The sequence below is a fragment of the Temnothorax americanus genome, unplaced genomic scaffold (genome assembly GCF_048541705.1).
Source record: "Temnothorax americanus isolate GAGA-0224 unplaced genomic scaffold, ASM4854170v1 Scaffold14, whole genome shotgun sequence".
NCBI lineage: Eukaryota > Metazoa > Arthropoda > Insecta > Hymenoptera > Formicidae > Temnothorax > Temnothorax americanus.
This window is the reverse complement of record NW_027509275.1, coordinates 1,418,263-1,432,485: the sequence shown is the minus strand read 5'-3', so window position 1 is coordinate 1,432,485 and position 14,223 is coordinate 1,418,263. Positions and strand designations below refer to the sequence as shown.

Below are 14,223 nucleotides of genomic sequence, written 5' to 3'. Positions count from 1 at the left end.
TTTAAATTTTACGTCTACTGCATCGTATAATTAAATAGAATATTTTAATGAGTCTTAATAATATAGAGTATATCACGGATGATACATTTGTTGCCGAAAATAATCTTGAGATATCACATATATTAGCTTATAATACTTTACAATTCTTTACAGCATGAAACAAATGGCCAGATCGTCCGCTCTTTCACTATTTTGCCTTCGAGTATGCCTCCTGATCTATATCATGCTTGCCATTGCTACACCCAGCTTGGGGGAAGTTAACAAATATGATCGGAACAAAGCGACGTACATGAAGGACAGATCTGATTCAATTAAGAACTCGGAAAAATCAGTCATTTCCCCACATCAATGTGAAGATAATAAGGTAAACTAAAATATATTTACGTAATCAAAATTACTTCTATATTGGATTAATCAATCTAAAATCACTTCTTTTTTCACTCGATAAGACACGCATTTTTTTCGATGGAAACTCCTACTGCTAGATTTCACAAAGATTTCAAGAATATCGCCGTGTTTGATAAGAGAAACGTACGATATCTGATCCGGCCGAGAGCGATGCGCGACGATATAGATTCTTGTTCTCAAGCGCGTTTTAATATCTCAAGCGTTAATTTCTTTTTGGCGAGAGACACGCAGAGCGACGCAACGTGCCGCAGAGCATCTCTCCCGCCAGCTCTCAAGTCTTTATGCCGAATGACAAAATGACAAAGGGTTGGTCGCCTTGGGCTAGCGATATTACCGTTTCCGTTTCGGAACTATGCGAACTGTCGTCTATCGTTCCTCTCTTCGGTCGCGTATTGCGGCCGAAAATGTCTCGTGATTGATTATACCCGCCGCACTTTCGGTACTCGACTCCCGCAATGGCCGATTGATGGGGAATCTACGAAAACGATCGTCGTACTCGCAAACGGAATCAGAATGTCTCAAAATATTGTTAATGCGTTCCTTAAAAATAGAGAACAATTAAAATAATTTAAATTATATATGACAAAATAGTAAAATACAATTTTTCCCGTATTATAGTGTTTTGATTTAAAAAAACTATTTAACTATATTTAACTATATAATATATCGTTTAATATACACGTTTACAATCTATAGTTACACGATCTGATAAAATTAAACGTCTTTCAATCAAAATATTTTATTATCGCAGGCAGTTTAATAAAAAGAATTCTAGCCTCTCTGTACAGAGCTACGTTAGGGTGGAAAGACAAGCCGAGGGTAAGGCGGGTCTTTATTTAGTTAAATGCCGCGTGTAATTGAGTGTAAAATCTTTTTTTTGTTTGGCAAACCGACCACGATGTGTCCTGCCGTGAAACCGCCGCGTCGCAAGGCTCAAGTTTTCCACCCCTTTTCCACAGCGCGCTGCCAGTGGTGTGGCTGCCAGCCACCTGATGGCACAAGGGCCCACCGGGAATGAGATGCAGATTGCCAGAGGCCACTTCAGCCACGCTGTGGGAGAGAGGAGGGGAGGGGGAAGTGAATTTTTAATAATACCGCGTCCCGTGCCCGCGGCTGCCGGATGTAGAATCCCATTGTTTTGGCCGCGCGAGCGCGTCGGAAAAAGGACGAAGCGAAATAGTATGTACGCGATGCGTTACGGGACACCCACTCGGCATTATTATAACGCGCTAACGTGTCGGTGGGGAGAGGGGGTGGCAGGGAGGGATTGTCAGCGACAGAATATTCTGCCGTTTTCGCGGCAGGAATGCCGCTGCAGGACGTTCTAAGCCTGCCGCCATATACATTCAACAGTACGAGTCATTTGTGTAATATTAATTTTTTTTCTTTCTTTCTCTTTCATCTACTCTTATTTTACAAGTTCTACAAACTATTTCTGATGCTCCGTAAAGATACCAGAAAATTGATACATGCTTGTTAAACTATATAATATTGTCTTTTACAGGTTAATAGCAGTCGAAATTATTCCGCGAATAAATCTGTGGTGATCAACGATGAGAAAAATAGCGTGGCTTTAAATAGATTTCTGGAAGATGTTCTAAATGCGCAGAACGATTTGAAGTCGATAGATCACGCCACGCATCATATTAATCATAGAACTCGTCTAGATGAGTAAGACCCTTATGTTATCTGTTGATTTGACGAGGAAGAAAAAAAAGAAATAAAAAACGCAATAAATTCAATATAAATTGTTAGTAAGCTTAACTCAATTTCCATAAATTTTAATTGCTACAAGTGTCTCTTTCAATTGGAAAAAGTTACCAGCAATCTCGATATTTGCATTCTACAATTTAGAAACGCGCCAATTTTTATTGACTGATTTAATAAGAATATTTCCGTTACAGTCCGCTGGCGCGTAATACAAACCAGTATTCTACGGTATCCGTCAACACGGGGGATGTCCTAGAACGGGCTGATATCGGTTATGGAAGTAGGTTACGCGGCAAGAGGGGCTTCGATCGGAATTATGAAACGATGTGGATGCTGCAGAAGAAGAAATACGGGCGGAAGAGTGCTCGTGATGTTCCTCAGAGAGTCTATCTGGATAATGACATGACATTTAAGAAAGACGCTGATAATGCTGACTTTGACGCTCCTTATCAATCCCGTGGCACGTAAGCGATGGAACAATGTTCATTCAAAACTGCAATTTATTTCGTTTAAATTGTAATCTAAAAGAATTATTATATCTATAAACATCTACAAATTAATAAAATATTTTTAGTGACAGAATAATCATAATCATTTATAAAATTATTTGATTTATATTAAGCGTCTAAAATTTTTCATAGCTGTACCTAAATCTTCTAAAAGCTATCGCATATTTCTTATAGTAGATAGAACTTCATTCCACTCTTGAGCGTAGGTTAGATAGAGCTGTCTACGACGGAGGAACGATGGCCGATCAGCCATTGAAAGATTGGACTGGAAAGAAGAAGCTCCATTCCTCGGGCGACTGGTCGAATTCTAATGAGACTCCCAAAGTGACTAACGGCGAGAATATATGGCATCGCGATTACGAACCTGCTCGTGAAATTCGCGTTAATTCCGGTATTATCGAAATAATTAAAATGTTGAGATGTTGACCTAATTCTAAATGGCGTATTAAACATGATCTCTCAGACTCGAGCAAGGACGAAAAGTTACATGTCGATACTGACGCGCGGGATCAATTAGAAGTATCGTTGCACGATCCAATATATGCAAATGCCTTCACCGCTTTCCGGAGATCTTCGGTTGCAATCAGAAATGGCAAAACTCGAAACGCACCGTCATCACTGGAGTCTTTGAAGAAAACTGTGCTAGAATTAAGAAATAGTTTGATGTTGGGCCATAAGAGGAGAAATATAATATCGAGAAGTAAAAATTACTATAATAACACTATAATTACTACTGTCATTGCTATGATTAATTTTTTCAGGAGAATCTAACTGGTGGAGTGAGCCAAGATCGACAGTTGAAATGTATGATTTTGGAGATCTTGATAGTCATTCAAATGAAGAAACAATACGGAGGCTAAAGAAAGCAAAACTTATAAATAACAGAGATGAAAGTGATTCAAGAATTTTTCAAGGAATAGAGTTCGGAGAACCATATTTTGGGAAACAAAATTCGAAAGAATCACACGATCGTAGTAAACGCAGTAAGAGTTTCGTCGCAGATACAAATTACACAAATAACAAAAGAGATATTCTTGAAAATAACAAGAAAGCTCAAATAATGAAAGACGTTTTTGAAAATGTAACTACGACACAAAATACTGAAGAAGTCGTCACGAAATTGTATTCTAATTATCTCAATGGATGGATGGATGGAAAAAATTCGATAAACGCTTCTAATAAGATAAACATTTCCGATTCGCAGTATTCTTTAGATAAAGGATCTTTTTTAAATAATTATTTAAATAATTTTACAATTATCCCATCAATAGCTAATAAAACAAATATTTCTGGACTAAGATATCCTTCAAATATAGAGCTGTATTTAAATGAACATTTCATCGACGACAAATCATCATTTGTCATTAAAACGGATCTTCAAACACATTCACCAGAACGCATTACCAAAAGTGGAGATCCAATAAACTCGAAGGAAATTAGTCAACGATTCACAATTGAGATGATATTAAAAAGTATCAATCATATAACGGAGAATCGTACTAACTCGCCTGATTTCGAAAAGAATGCATTCACTATACCGAACGCATTCCTCGATTCAATACGTCTTTCAATAAACGACGGTGATTCTGAAAAATTCCCGAAAAATCGAAGCGGCGAAGAGAAATTAGGAGTTGCGGCTCAGAAAATATCGCGACTCGGCATGAATGACGGACAATCGAAGGGCGCGGAAAAGGAGTTTCCCCGGGGAAATACATCGCGTGGCTTCGGCATCGCGACAAATGAATTGTGGAGCTGCGTCGAAACAACCGTAGCCGCGAGAGAAAAAGAGATCGAAGTAGACGGAACGCGAAAGCAAAACCGCGAACCGATACCCGGTGTGATCAAGGTCTTTGAGCCTCGAGGGCGTCCGTATCAAAAGCAGGAGGCAGAAACGACGGCAAGATTGTCTCGGCGAATGGAAAAAGACGAAATGTCCGTGGCGAGGATGAAGACAAACAAAGATGAAGTCGACAAGTCAAGAAATACAAATGCAAGGGAAGCCTCTTCGACTTCGCTGATTGATTCTGTCACCGATGCGATAATGAAGCCGGAAGCCGCATATATAAACACGTCTGAGTCTGGCGAATCGATAACACTGAAGGATCTCACTTCGGTAACTGTAGACAACGATTTGCGAAAGCAGCAACAGATGGTCCCGCCTCTAAATGCGGAGAATAGGAACGCAAATAAATCGAATGGAAATTTGGATACCGATAGAATCGATATTCGAATTCTCGGGTCAAACGGAAATGAGACTATGAATGTGAAGGAAGGTATTCGCACTATAATGGAAGCTCAGGAGTATCACAAATCCGATAATAATTTACACAGGAAATTATTATGGATTTCCACGATTTCAATCGACGGTGAAACTGAAGATTCATCGGTAAAGAGCACAAGATCAGTTTTTAATACCACGATTGAGAGTGATATTGAAAATGTCACGAATGAGAATCGACAGCAAAGTGAAATAACCGGTTCTGCAAGAAAAGTATTGACTAGAGTCAACCGCGAAGATAAAATTGAAGAAAGTGGTATATCGCAAGACGCTTTAAATTCTCAGATATCCGAAACAAATCATTACGCTCGTTACAAACGATCTGTATATCCTTATGAAAATGTTGAATCCAATAATGAAGCAGAGCCTGAAAATATAGCAGTCGAGAAAGAAGCGGAGGTAAATCACGATGAGAACCAAGAAACTAATGAAGACTATCTAAATCAGGATGTCGAAGAACTTAAGGGGAGTTATAATGACAGAGAAGACGATCTATTCGAAGGTATAACGCTCATTTGATGATTTGCCATTCATAACAAAAAATACACGAAAATAACGATAATACATTTACAGATGATAATAAAGCAATGGAAAGCAAGAGAGAGGGACAATCTTCATCTAGACGACAAATCGATCCTATAAGAGCTAAAGTTAACATGTTGATTAAGCGAAAGCTTGACAAGAAACACAGGGACAGTAGCATTTCCAGGAAAAAGAGACATAGTATGTTGGACATGGTCGAATATTATGATTATGATGATGATGATGAAGAGCAAGAGCACGATGGGCCAATAAATAAACAGGAGACTCAAAATAAAGACAACAAATTTTCATTTAACGTCAAGATAAAAAAGCGCGGTAAGAACGTAAGCGAAATAAAATTTACATTAAAAACATGTAATCAAAAACGTAGTAAAGATGTGAAACTAATTGGGCATCGATATTTCAATTGATCGCAGATGGCAAATCACCAAGTAAGCCAGGCGACTTAGGGAAGAAGAAGAACAAAAACGCTGAGGCGATGATAAAAGAAGGACGCAAAAAGTCACGAGCAAAGTACAAGGAGCCAAAAGAAGAAATCGTCATCGATCTTGGTAAACGTAAGAATAAGACAAACGATCGAAACGATAAGAAGTCATTCAGTTCGTTAGGATCTAGCTTCGAAAATGTGTTCAATGAGGAAAAACAATTGTCGACTAAGGAAAACTCGGATAAAATTCAGAGCAAAGATTTTGATAATAATGTTTATCATGAAGAATCAGCTGCTGTGAAATCGAAATGGTAAATCGGATTATTTTGCAAGCTATCAGTAGTCATATATTTTTTTTTTCTATTTATGCATGTAAGAGTACATGCAATTTGATACTATTGATGCAAACGACCAAAAAATAGATGTCTGATAGGTTGGACCAACCGTTTGAGGACAGAACGGCATTGTCAAAGAAGAATTCAGAGTCATTATTAGAAGACAGCTGTAAGAAGAAAACTAATTTGAATGAACCTTTAAAGTACGTGGACTATGTAGATGTAAATCCCGACGTTATCAAAAATAATTTGTTGGATATTCAACCTATCAAGAGTATGGAACAAAGCAGAGAATTGGGAGCCTCGAAAGATTTCTATGAAAATTTTGGAGACGACCGGTACAAATGTTTCAAATTATGTTACATATTATAATATATAATATATAGTGTACACATTCAAAATTTAAAAAAGCTATAAAGTGTTGCTTACTAATTATAATCTAATTAGTTAATTTAATGTTAACTTGCAAAAATAGCTTATTTGAATTGTCTCATAATTCTATATATAATCGTTACAATTTTATATTTCTTAAGTAAAATTAAATTACTAAAAATATCGACAAGAGGCTCATAAATAAATTCTCATAATAATTTATTTTGCAGACGAGAAGATCGTTATTATTATCAAGAAAATGATTCAAACAATGTCGAGTCTCTGTATGAGGAGTTGAAGAATGTGTACGATTGGCCTGATGGTGAATTAAAGAGCGGACCCCGGCTCAAAGGCGATCAAAGACTATACTACGAATCAGATGATACGCTTGATACAAATCCCTCTCAATTACAGCCATTGAACGATAGATTCCTCGGCTTGGGTCAAAACGACAACACACAAAAGAGATTCCAATCGATTGATGCATCTTGGATGAGTAAATACTGAATGCAATCATCAAGAATAAAGAAACTCTTACTTATTATATTTTTACTTTAATTGAATCAATCCATATAATTTTCAAACATTTTATATTGATCCTGATTTTAATCGCAAATTTATTCCCATTTTTTTCCTTTTCTTTCTCACGTTTCTGTAGTTTTACAGCCGTTATTTTGATAAAGCTTATGTAATGGCAATAATTTTACGTTTGACTGACAGTTGCAAACTCAAATAGTACTCTGGCGAACAATTATTTCGCGCTTAAAGTCACGGATGATATGTTTAAAGGCGGCTTCGAGCAGAGTTCGACGGAGAGAAATTCACCGAATATATTTTCCGTCAGAACAACAACCGAGCCGAGAATGTATACAGTACGCGTATGATTACTATTTATCGCGATATTTATTTATTTCTTTCTTTTTTTTTTTTAGAATACAATCGCAACAATATAAAATAATTAATCGGTTTAGATTTCAGAAGATAAAAATATCCCGTTTCCCGAGGGACGTTCAATAATCAATACAGATTCCGGTTCTCCATATGAAAATAGCAAGTATATCGAGCCCAAGACACATAAACTACTGAAACGAAATCTAAATTTGGCGAAACAGGCGGCGATTAATTCGCAAGACTTGCAGGAGTCTTTCGTGGAATCTTTAGATTGGCATGACAATTTCGATGATAATGTGAAAGTTAGATTGGGCAGAGGATTAAAGGCTATAAACGAAACAGTAATTTCTGGTTTCAATAAAACTTACGATCAAGACAATAAATTAGACGTAACAAATGCAATTGATGTAAATTTTAAGCCTACTCGAGTTTCTACGCATACTTTTCACGATAATTCATCGATTTCAAAAAATTGGTACAATAATACAATGATTTTTAACAATCACCGTGGTGTGTCTGATCAAAGCGCTAAAAATGTTCAAGAATCGATTTTAATGAATACGGTTAATATGGATGTAAACGACGATCTCGAAGCTGCCGAGCAAAAATACGTCAATAATCAAACACCGAGAATCAGAAGGGCAGCGTCATATCGCGCATTTTACGACGATCTGAATCAGAATCAACGCGATTCCGATGAAATCGACGGAAGTCTAAGTTACCAGTTTCATTCTCCGAATATCCTCAAAAATCGGTTCGATGAAGTGTATCACGGATATGAGATTGGAAATTGGAACAGTGACACACAAGATCTTGATCAATACTCGAAAATCCCGCGAACCAGTACGAGGAAGAAGGGGAGACCCGGAAAGAGGAGTAAGAAATATAAGCACTCTTCGGAGAAGCACGCAAAGAAAAGCAGCTCACATTCTTCAAGTAGAAACAGAAGACATCATGCTCATCGATCTGATATGTCGAAGAACGTTAACCGAAGTGATTTAAAGCCGAAGCAGAGGAACAAAGTTGAAGCACCTCCTTTGATTGGACGCACCAGAATTCAGAAGAGTAAAACGGCCAAGCAAGAATTGTCTCGTGCAGGAATGAACGAGGCATTGGGCAAAAAAGTGCTTTACGAGAACGCGGAGGATCAGAGTGTGAGTGAAAGGACGATCGCTGATCGCATCATATAGGTCGCGCGACTGGATTAAAAAGAGAAAAGAATTAAGGTTGATTTTTCAGACAGTGAAGCCAGAGGAGGACGATGCACGGAGAAAGGAAATTACACTGCTCCTCGCAGCCGACAACATCGACGACGAGTCGCAGATGGACGTGGCTCTTCACGGCGAACTGGCTGGAAAAATCGTCGAGCAAATATTCCAACAGGCAAGTAAAGGGCAGCGTAGCGCGATATCAAAGCTATTTTCGACATTTCTTTCATCGAAAATGAAAAATTATTTGACGCACAAGTGTGTATACGTTTTTCTGGTATAAGGATGATTGATGATAATTAGTTACGGTATCGTAGGTAAAAAAAAATGATCAATTGAAGAGTGTCTTTGGTCCTGGGCTTCACCGCGATCACAAAACGGAAGATGTGATAACGAGCAACATTTATCGACAAGGATTCGACGAAGATGGAGTAATTACGATATTATTTAGTTCAAGAGACTTGAGTATGCCGTGTATAAAAGAAATTTTGATAATTTTTAATGGTTTTATTTTTTTCATTGATATGATTTAGACGAATCACACGGAAACGATGATAAAGAAAGTTATGGGGCTCCTCGGTACGCTAATTGCAAACGAAGTGCAAAAGAAAACTTGCATTTCTTTATCACCGGATATGCGAGAATTTTTAGGATGGATGTTGGAGGTGGATCGAGATGCGGAATCGTTGGGAGAAGTATATTAATAATCTTCGATTACATATCAATTATATGCACGTATCACACGCTTTTCAATTAATTGATAAATATTAATTTTTAATTCAGGCGCCACCGCTGCCATTGGTCCGTGAGAAAATTATTCCAGAGCAAGACACTGGACGCAAATTCCTGTTTGACAGCATTTCCGAGCAAGAAGGAGAAGAAAATATTAATGATTTACAGAAAAAAGTTAGAATATTGGAAACTCTTGTAAAGGAATATAACGCTTTAACTGCAAAAGAGAAAACGAGGGTTCAAACAGTCCACGATTATTTGGTAAAACTTTATTTATAAGCTAATATCGTTATTTGTTAATTAATATTCGATTAAAAATGTGATGAAATTTATGTAAAATAAGAAATATTTCATTAATATTAGAAAAATTACTAAAAATTATGACAGAAAAATTTTTTATGATTATTCAGATTCAGCAGTTAAACCTACTTTTGCGATATATCGAAGAGCGAGAAACTGCAGAAACAAAAAGGAAGCCTGCATCGGCAGCAGCTAGAGTTGGAACCGGAAATATCTTACAGTATCAAAACGCGCTGCCTAATGCCACTAATGCAAGCCATTCGCATAATCTTCTGCAATTCGACAATGTCTCATTTGAAACAGATAAACGACTCCATAATAGTACGTAATATTTTTGGTGGTTACACGCATTTATTTTTCTTACACTTAAAAAAATTTTTTTTGTTAATTTAAAAAAACATTTTTTTGTTTGTTCCTAATTTACAGTTAAAGCATATTAAAATTTCGGCAGAAAATGCGGTAAACAAATGTTATTGGCGATGTTCCTTTAACTATAATACCGATATCGGGAAATTGGTTATCGGAAATGTTTTCGGTCTAAATACCACGGCATGATAAACTATTTCTACATCGAGTCGATAAAAAAAAAAAACTATAGCGGTTTCGGCCGAACTTCCAAACTCCGAGTAATTACGTTCGCATAATATCTCGTCTGAAAATTGCACGACAAAATATTCGCTCGGTCATTATTTCGCATATTCTGTGATACGGGCGGTTAATTTGTTTTATGTATCATATTTCTACTTAATATTCTCAGAAAATTATATATATGTAAGTTAGCGTAACAAACTTTTGTTCTGCTATGCTCTAAAATTTTTAGGTCATGCTGCATCCCGTCACAGAGAAACGCGTAGCCTCGATAAAATTCCATCAAAACGACATCGCAAAATGAAACGCCAGAAGTCCCGCAATCAAAAGAAGAACGAAAATTACAGAAAATCGAAACGCAGGCACAATAAGTATCGCAGGTATCTAGATCGCGCAGGTTCATCGCCGGGATATAGGAAGTCACGACAAAAACGCGCAAATCTTGAAGAAAGCGATCAGGCTTCGCTTTATTTAGGCTACGAGAAGCCGAGAATTTACGATTCGTTCGATCTCCTTGATGCGAAGTTGAGAGGGAAGAAGAAGAAGAGGAAAAAAGAATTAGCCGATAAGAAAAACGCGGCAATCGAGAATGACAGGATGCTCGATTTGTTACCAATAAAAGGGAAGAATCGCATGGAGGACGAAGTGATACTGCTCAACAAGCGCGAAGCTTGGAAAAAGGAGAATGAGGAACAGCTGGAGGAGGTCGCCTTTGGCAGAGACATGAGGAATAACACAAGGAGGGAGAGGGAACGATTCGAGAAATTGACGGAAGGAGATAAACGTAAACCGATCAATGAGACGAGTTCCAGAATGAAGCGAGAAAACATAATTCGCGGGACATCAACTGGCAAGGGTACAGATTATTCCAATAAAACTCATACAGCATTCAAAATCCGTGATGGTGAATCGTGGAATAAATCGGAAATAAGTAACAATAACGGCACGAAGAACGAGAATAAACTAGAATTGGTTGAGCGAAGGATCAATGTTTTCGCGGATAACAAAACCAATGCAGCAATTGATTCCGCAGCTGCGGCAGCCAGCACGGAAGAAAAGTTAGCGACAAATCCGGAAGCCAATAACCAGGTTAAGGGAAAACTTCGCGCTATAAATCGTGAGACAAAAATTGACAAGGCGGACGGGAGCGCGAGCTTTGTAAACTTGACGAGCGACGCGGAGCCCCGGGTCTCGAAGGAGCGACAGAAAGTTTCGGTAACGGAAAAAGAAGCAGATGATAACACTGTAAAATTAAATCGAGCGACAAACTATCGACGCGAGGAAATAGATCCTGAAATCGAGCTGAAAAATCTGAGACAGAGACAAGAGAAAAGAATTTATGACGTCGCAAACTGGAAGATGACCGACCACTTTTATGATGATGATAGGTTTTCTAGAAATAAATTAAGGGAAAAATATATGGCTAAGTTAGACGAACAGGGTGACCTAGATGCGGATCCCGAGAATAATTTGGCGCTTCTGAGATTAAGAAATAATAAATGGTCGAATGACGTCGTCGAATGGAAGTTGCTGCCGATAATAAAACGATTGCCGTATTACGACGATCGTGCTTTATCAAGAATTCGTTTAATAGAAAAAGAAACACCTATATTAAGCAACATTAAAGACGTGGAATCTCAACCCAACGCTGATTTAAGTCCAAGATTTTGTCAAAAACATCGTAGAAGAAACCGAGTCTTTAATATCTCGCCTACCCTGAGAATAACTGACAATGATAATTTTCCGCGCAGAATTTATCGAAATGCAAAACAAACATCTGAGATAGAGAGGTTCAAGGATTTACGGATAGATCCCAAAATTATTCTTAAAGTTCGAAGGCTATCTCGAACGAGAAACAACAAAAGATCGAATGGCATTGCGAAATTCGGGATGCCTTTCGTATTGAAAGATCCTAATCGTGAATTTCGCGAGATACTTCGATCACGCAATAATCCAGAGCTCGGCGACCGAGTAATCTATGATGGAGTTGGTTTGCAATTGCCGAGTTGGCCGTATCAGTATTACGACGATCTTGCAGACTCATCGACCTTTCATTTCGTCCCGGGTAGAGGCAACGACATGTATCGATACCCCGTGGAAACGTATTTCGGGTATGGCCCCTTTAAAAAGCGCCGCGCTCATGACGCGAACCGACGATTCGCGAAGCGAAATAGATTCCGCTTGAGAACCTCGGAAGGAAAAGATGTCGTCGATTTTCCGAGGGATAATTTAGCAAACAAAAGCTCGAAGTTCAGATTTGCGCAGAGAAAGTCTCGCGTGAACGAGTCGGCTCTCGCGAGTGGTGAGAATTATCTTATGTCCAGTGAGACGTCTACACACAAAAGAACATGAAGCGAACTAACAAAACAAAAAAAAAATTGACAGACTGAACGAGATCTTTGATCAATGGGTAATAAAGGAATTTTGTTGCTCGGCGTAGATAATAATAATAACAAAATTATTGGCTGATGTGATGTAATATATGACACGTATGGAAAATAGATGAGGAAAATTGAGAAATGCCGCGAATTGGTGTAATATGTAAGAAAGGCTATCGCATTACTTATACCGCGTTGCATTTTCAGGTCAAATCGCGACGCGATAATTGTCAACGGGCGTCTAAATAATTTCATCAGATAAATCGGATAAATCATCGATGCGCGATTATCATAATTGACACATTCGCCCTATCTGTGCGCCAGACAAGCCTGTGAAACCTCGTAAATCGTCCTAGCTCGTCGGGATGAACCTAGTGTCGTCGCGTGTTTGCGCAAACGTACCACTGTCCGCGCTAATCCAGCTGCACGAGCACCATCGCTGCAGTGCACAGTTAATGGCGTTGCCTTCCAATAATTAGATTGGCAGATTGCGTCAAAAGTTAAGAGACTTTGATACGTAAATGTTATATCTTAATCCAGTATTAAATTACAGCCATCCAGCATTATATGCAATATAAATTCGTCGAACGCTTTTAAAAATAAGCATCTATCTTGGCTGCTGCTTGACAGCATTGTTCATTTCGACCTAGCTGGATTATGTAATATTTAACTTATTTACATTTAGAATTTACTTTACGAAATCAATCAAGATGTCATAATAAAATGAGATAATATCATAATCTTTCATAGTGCTTATAACGGTATATACATATATATTCATAACGCAATTTTATAATCCAAAGAAATAAAAAAAGAAAATGAAATAGTACCAGGTGTATATGTTGTCTCAAAGATTTTCATAAAATGCAAACGTTTCATATGTATCCGTGCGATAAAAGCCAAATCTTTCAAACCTGCGGCCGCCACGCCGACTCAATCTCGCCGACTTACTCTCCCATCTAACCGGAAAAAGAGTGTATGCAGCGTGTTCCCTTCTGCCCCGACCCGGCTCGGCTCAAAATATCTCGAAAGTTTCCTCGTAAAGTAAGGCCACGCGGCGGAATTCCCTCCGGCCAATTAAAGTCTCGAAATCGGACGTGCTCGCTTATGCAGGCGAAACAGACAAGGCAAGGTTGAGAGAAAAAGAGAGCGAGAAACAGACTGAGAAAGAGAGGGGGGGGAGAGAGAGAGAGAGAGAGAGAGAGAGAGAGAGGGAGAGAAAGAAAGAGAAAGAAAAAGAGAGAGAAAGACAGAGGAAGGATGGGACACAGCCGTGTAGTCGGTGGATGTTATTACTTATTCGACTCTGGGATTTTAAGGGCGGGCTGGATTTATTTAGATATTCCGGCAGGAGCATCTGCTCGTGGTTCGATGTCTCCTCTCCCGTGCTTACACTCGCCTGTTTCGCTCTTCTTCGGCGTGCATTAATATACACCCCGTAGGGCCGGTAAGGGGCACTGATATTTTTACATAACATTAGGCTGTTCGTGTGCCCGAAAACTTAATACCGCGGTTTGGGTCACTAATGGGGGTTAAAACGCGAA

At 38.5% G+C, this 14,223-nt stretch overlaps 1 protein-coding gene across 1 annotated transcript in view; it reads left to right on the top strand.

Annotated features, from left to right (window-relative positions):
* Positions 1-13,839, top strand: part of LOC143894512 (uncharacterized) — a 195,702-nt gene extending 181,863 nt beyond the window's left edge. Inside the window, exons 2-19 of the mRNA XM_077400830.1 lie at positions 154-364; positions 1,913-2,079; positions 2,313-2,582; positions 2,834-3,018; positions 3,091-3,327; positions 3,389-5,407; positions 5,479-5,763; positions 5,865-6,186; positions 6,309-6,548; positions 6,813-7,078; positions 7,303-7,454; positions 7,554-8,627; positions 8,713-8,856; positions 8,999-9,112; positions 9,215-9,376; positions 9,465-9,674; positions 9,824-10,034; positions 10,534-13,839. Coding sequence (XP_077256956.1) covers positions 155-364; positions 1,913-2,079; positions 2,313-2,582; positions 2,834-3,018; positions 3,091-3,327; positions 3,389-5,407; positions 5,479-5,763; positions 5,865-6,186; positions 6,309-6,548; positions 6,813-7,078; positions 7,303-7,454; positions 7,554-8,627; positions 8,713-8,856; positions 8,999-9,112; positions 9,215-9,376; positions 9,465-9,674; positions 9,824-10,034; positions 10,534-12,653 — 8,388 coding nt within the window. The 5' untranslated portion in view covers position 154 and the 3' untranslated portion in view covers positions 12,654-13,839. The remainder of the gene's footprint in view (positions 1-153; positions 365-1,912; positions 2,080-2,312; positions 2,583-2,833; positions 3,019-3,090; positions 3,328-3,388; positions 5,408-5,478; positions 5,764-5,864; positions 6,187-6,308; positions 6,549-6,812; positions 7,079-7,302; positions 7,455-7,553; positions 8,628-8,712; positions 8,857-8,998; positions 9,113-9,214; positions 9,377-9,464; positions 9,675-9,823; positions 10,035-10,533) is intronic.
* The last annotated feature ends 384 nt before the right edge of the window (positions 13,840-14,223 follow it).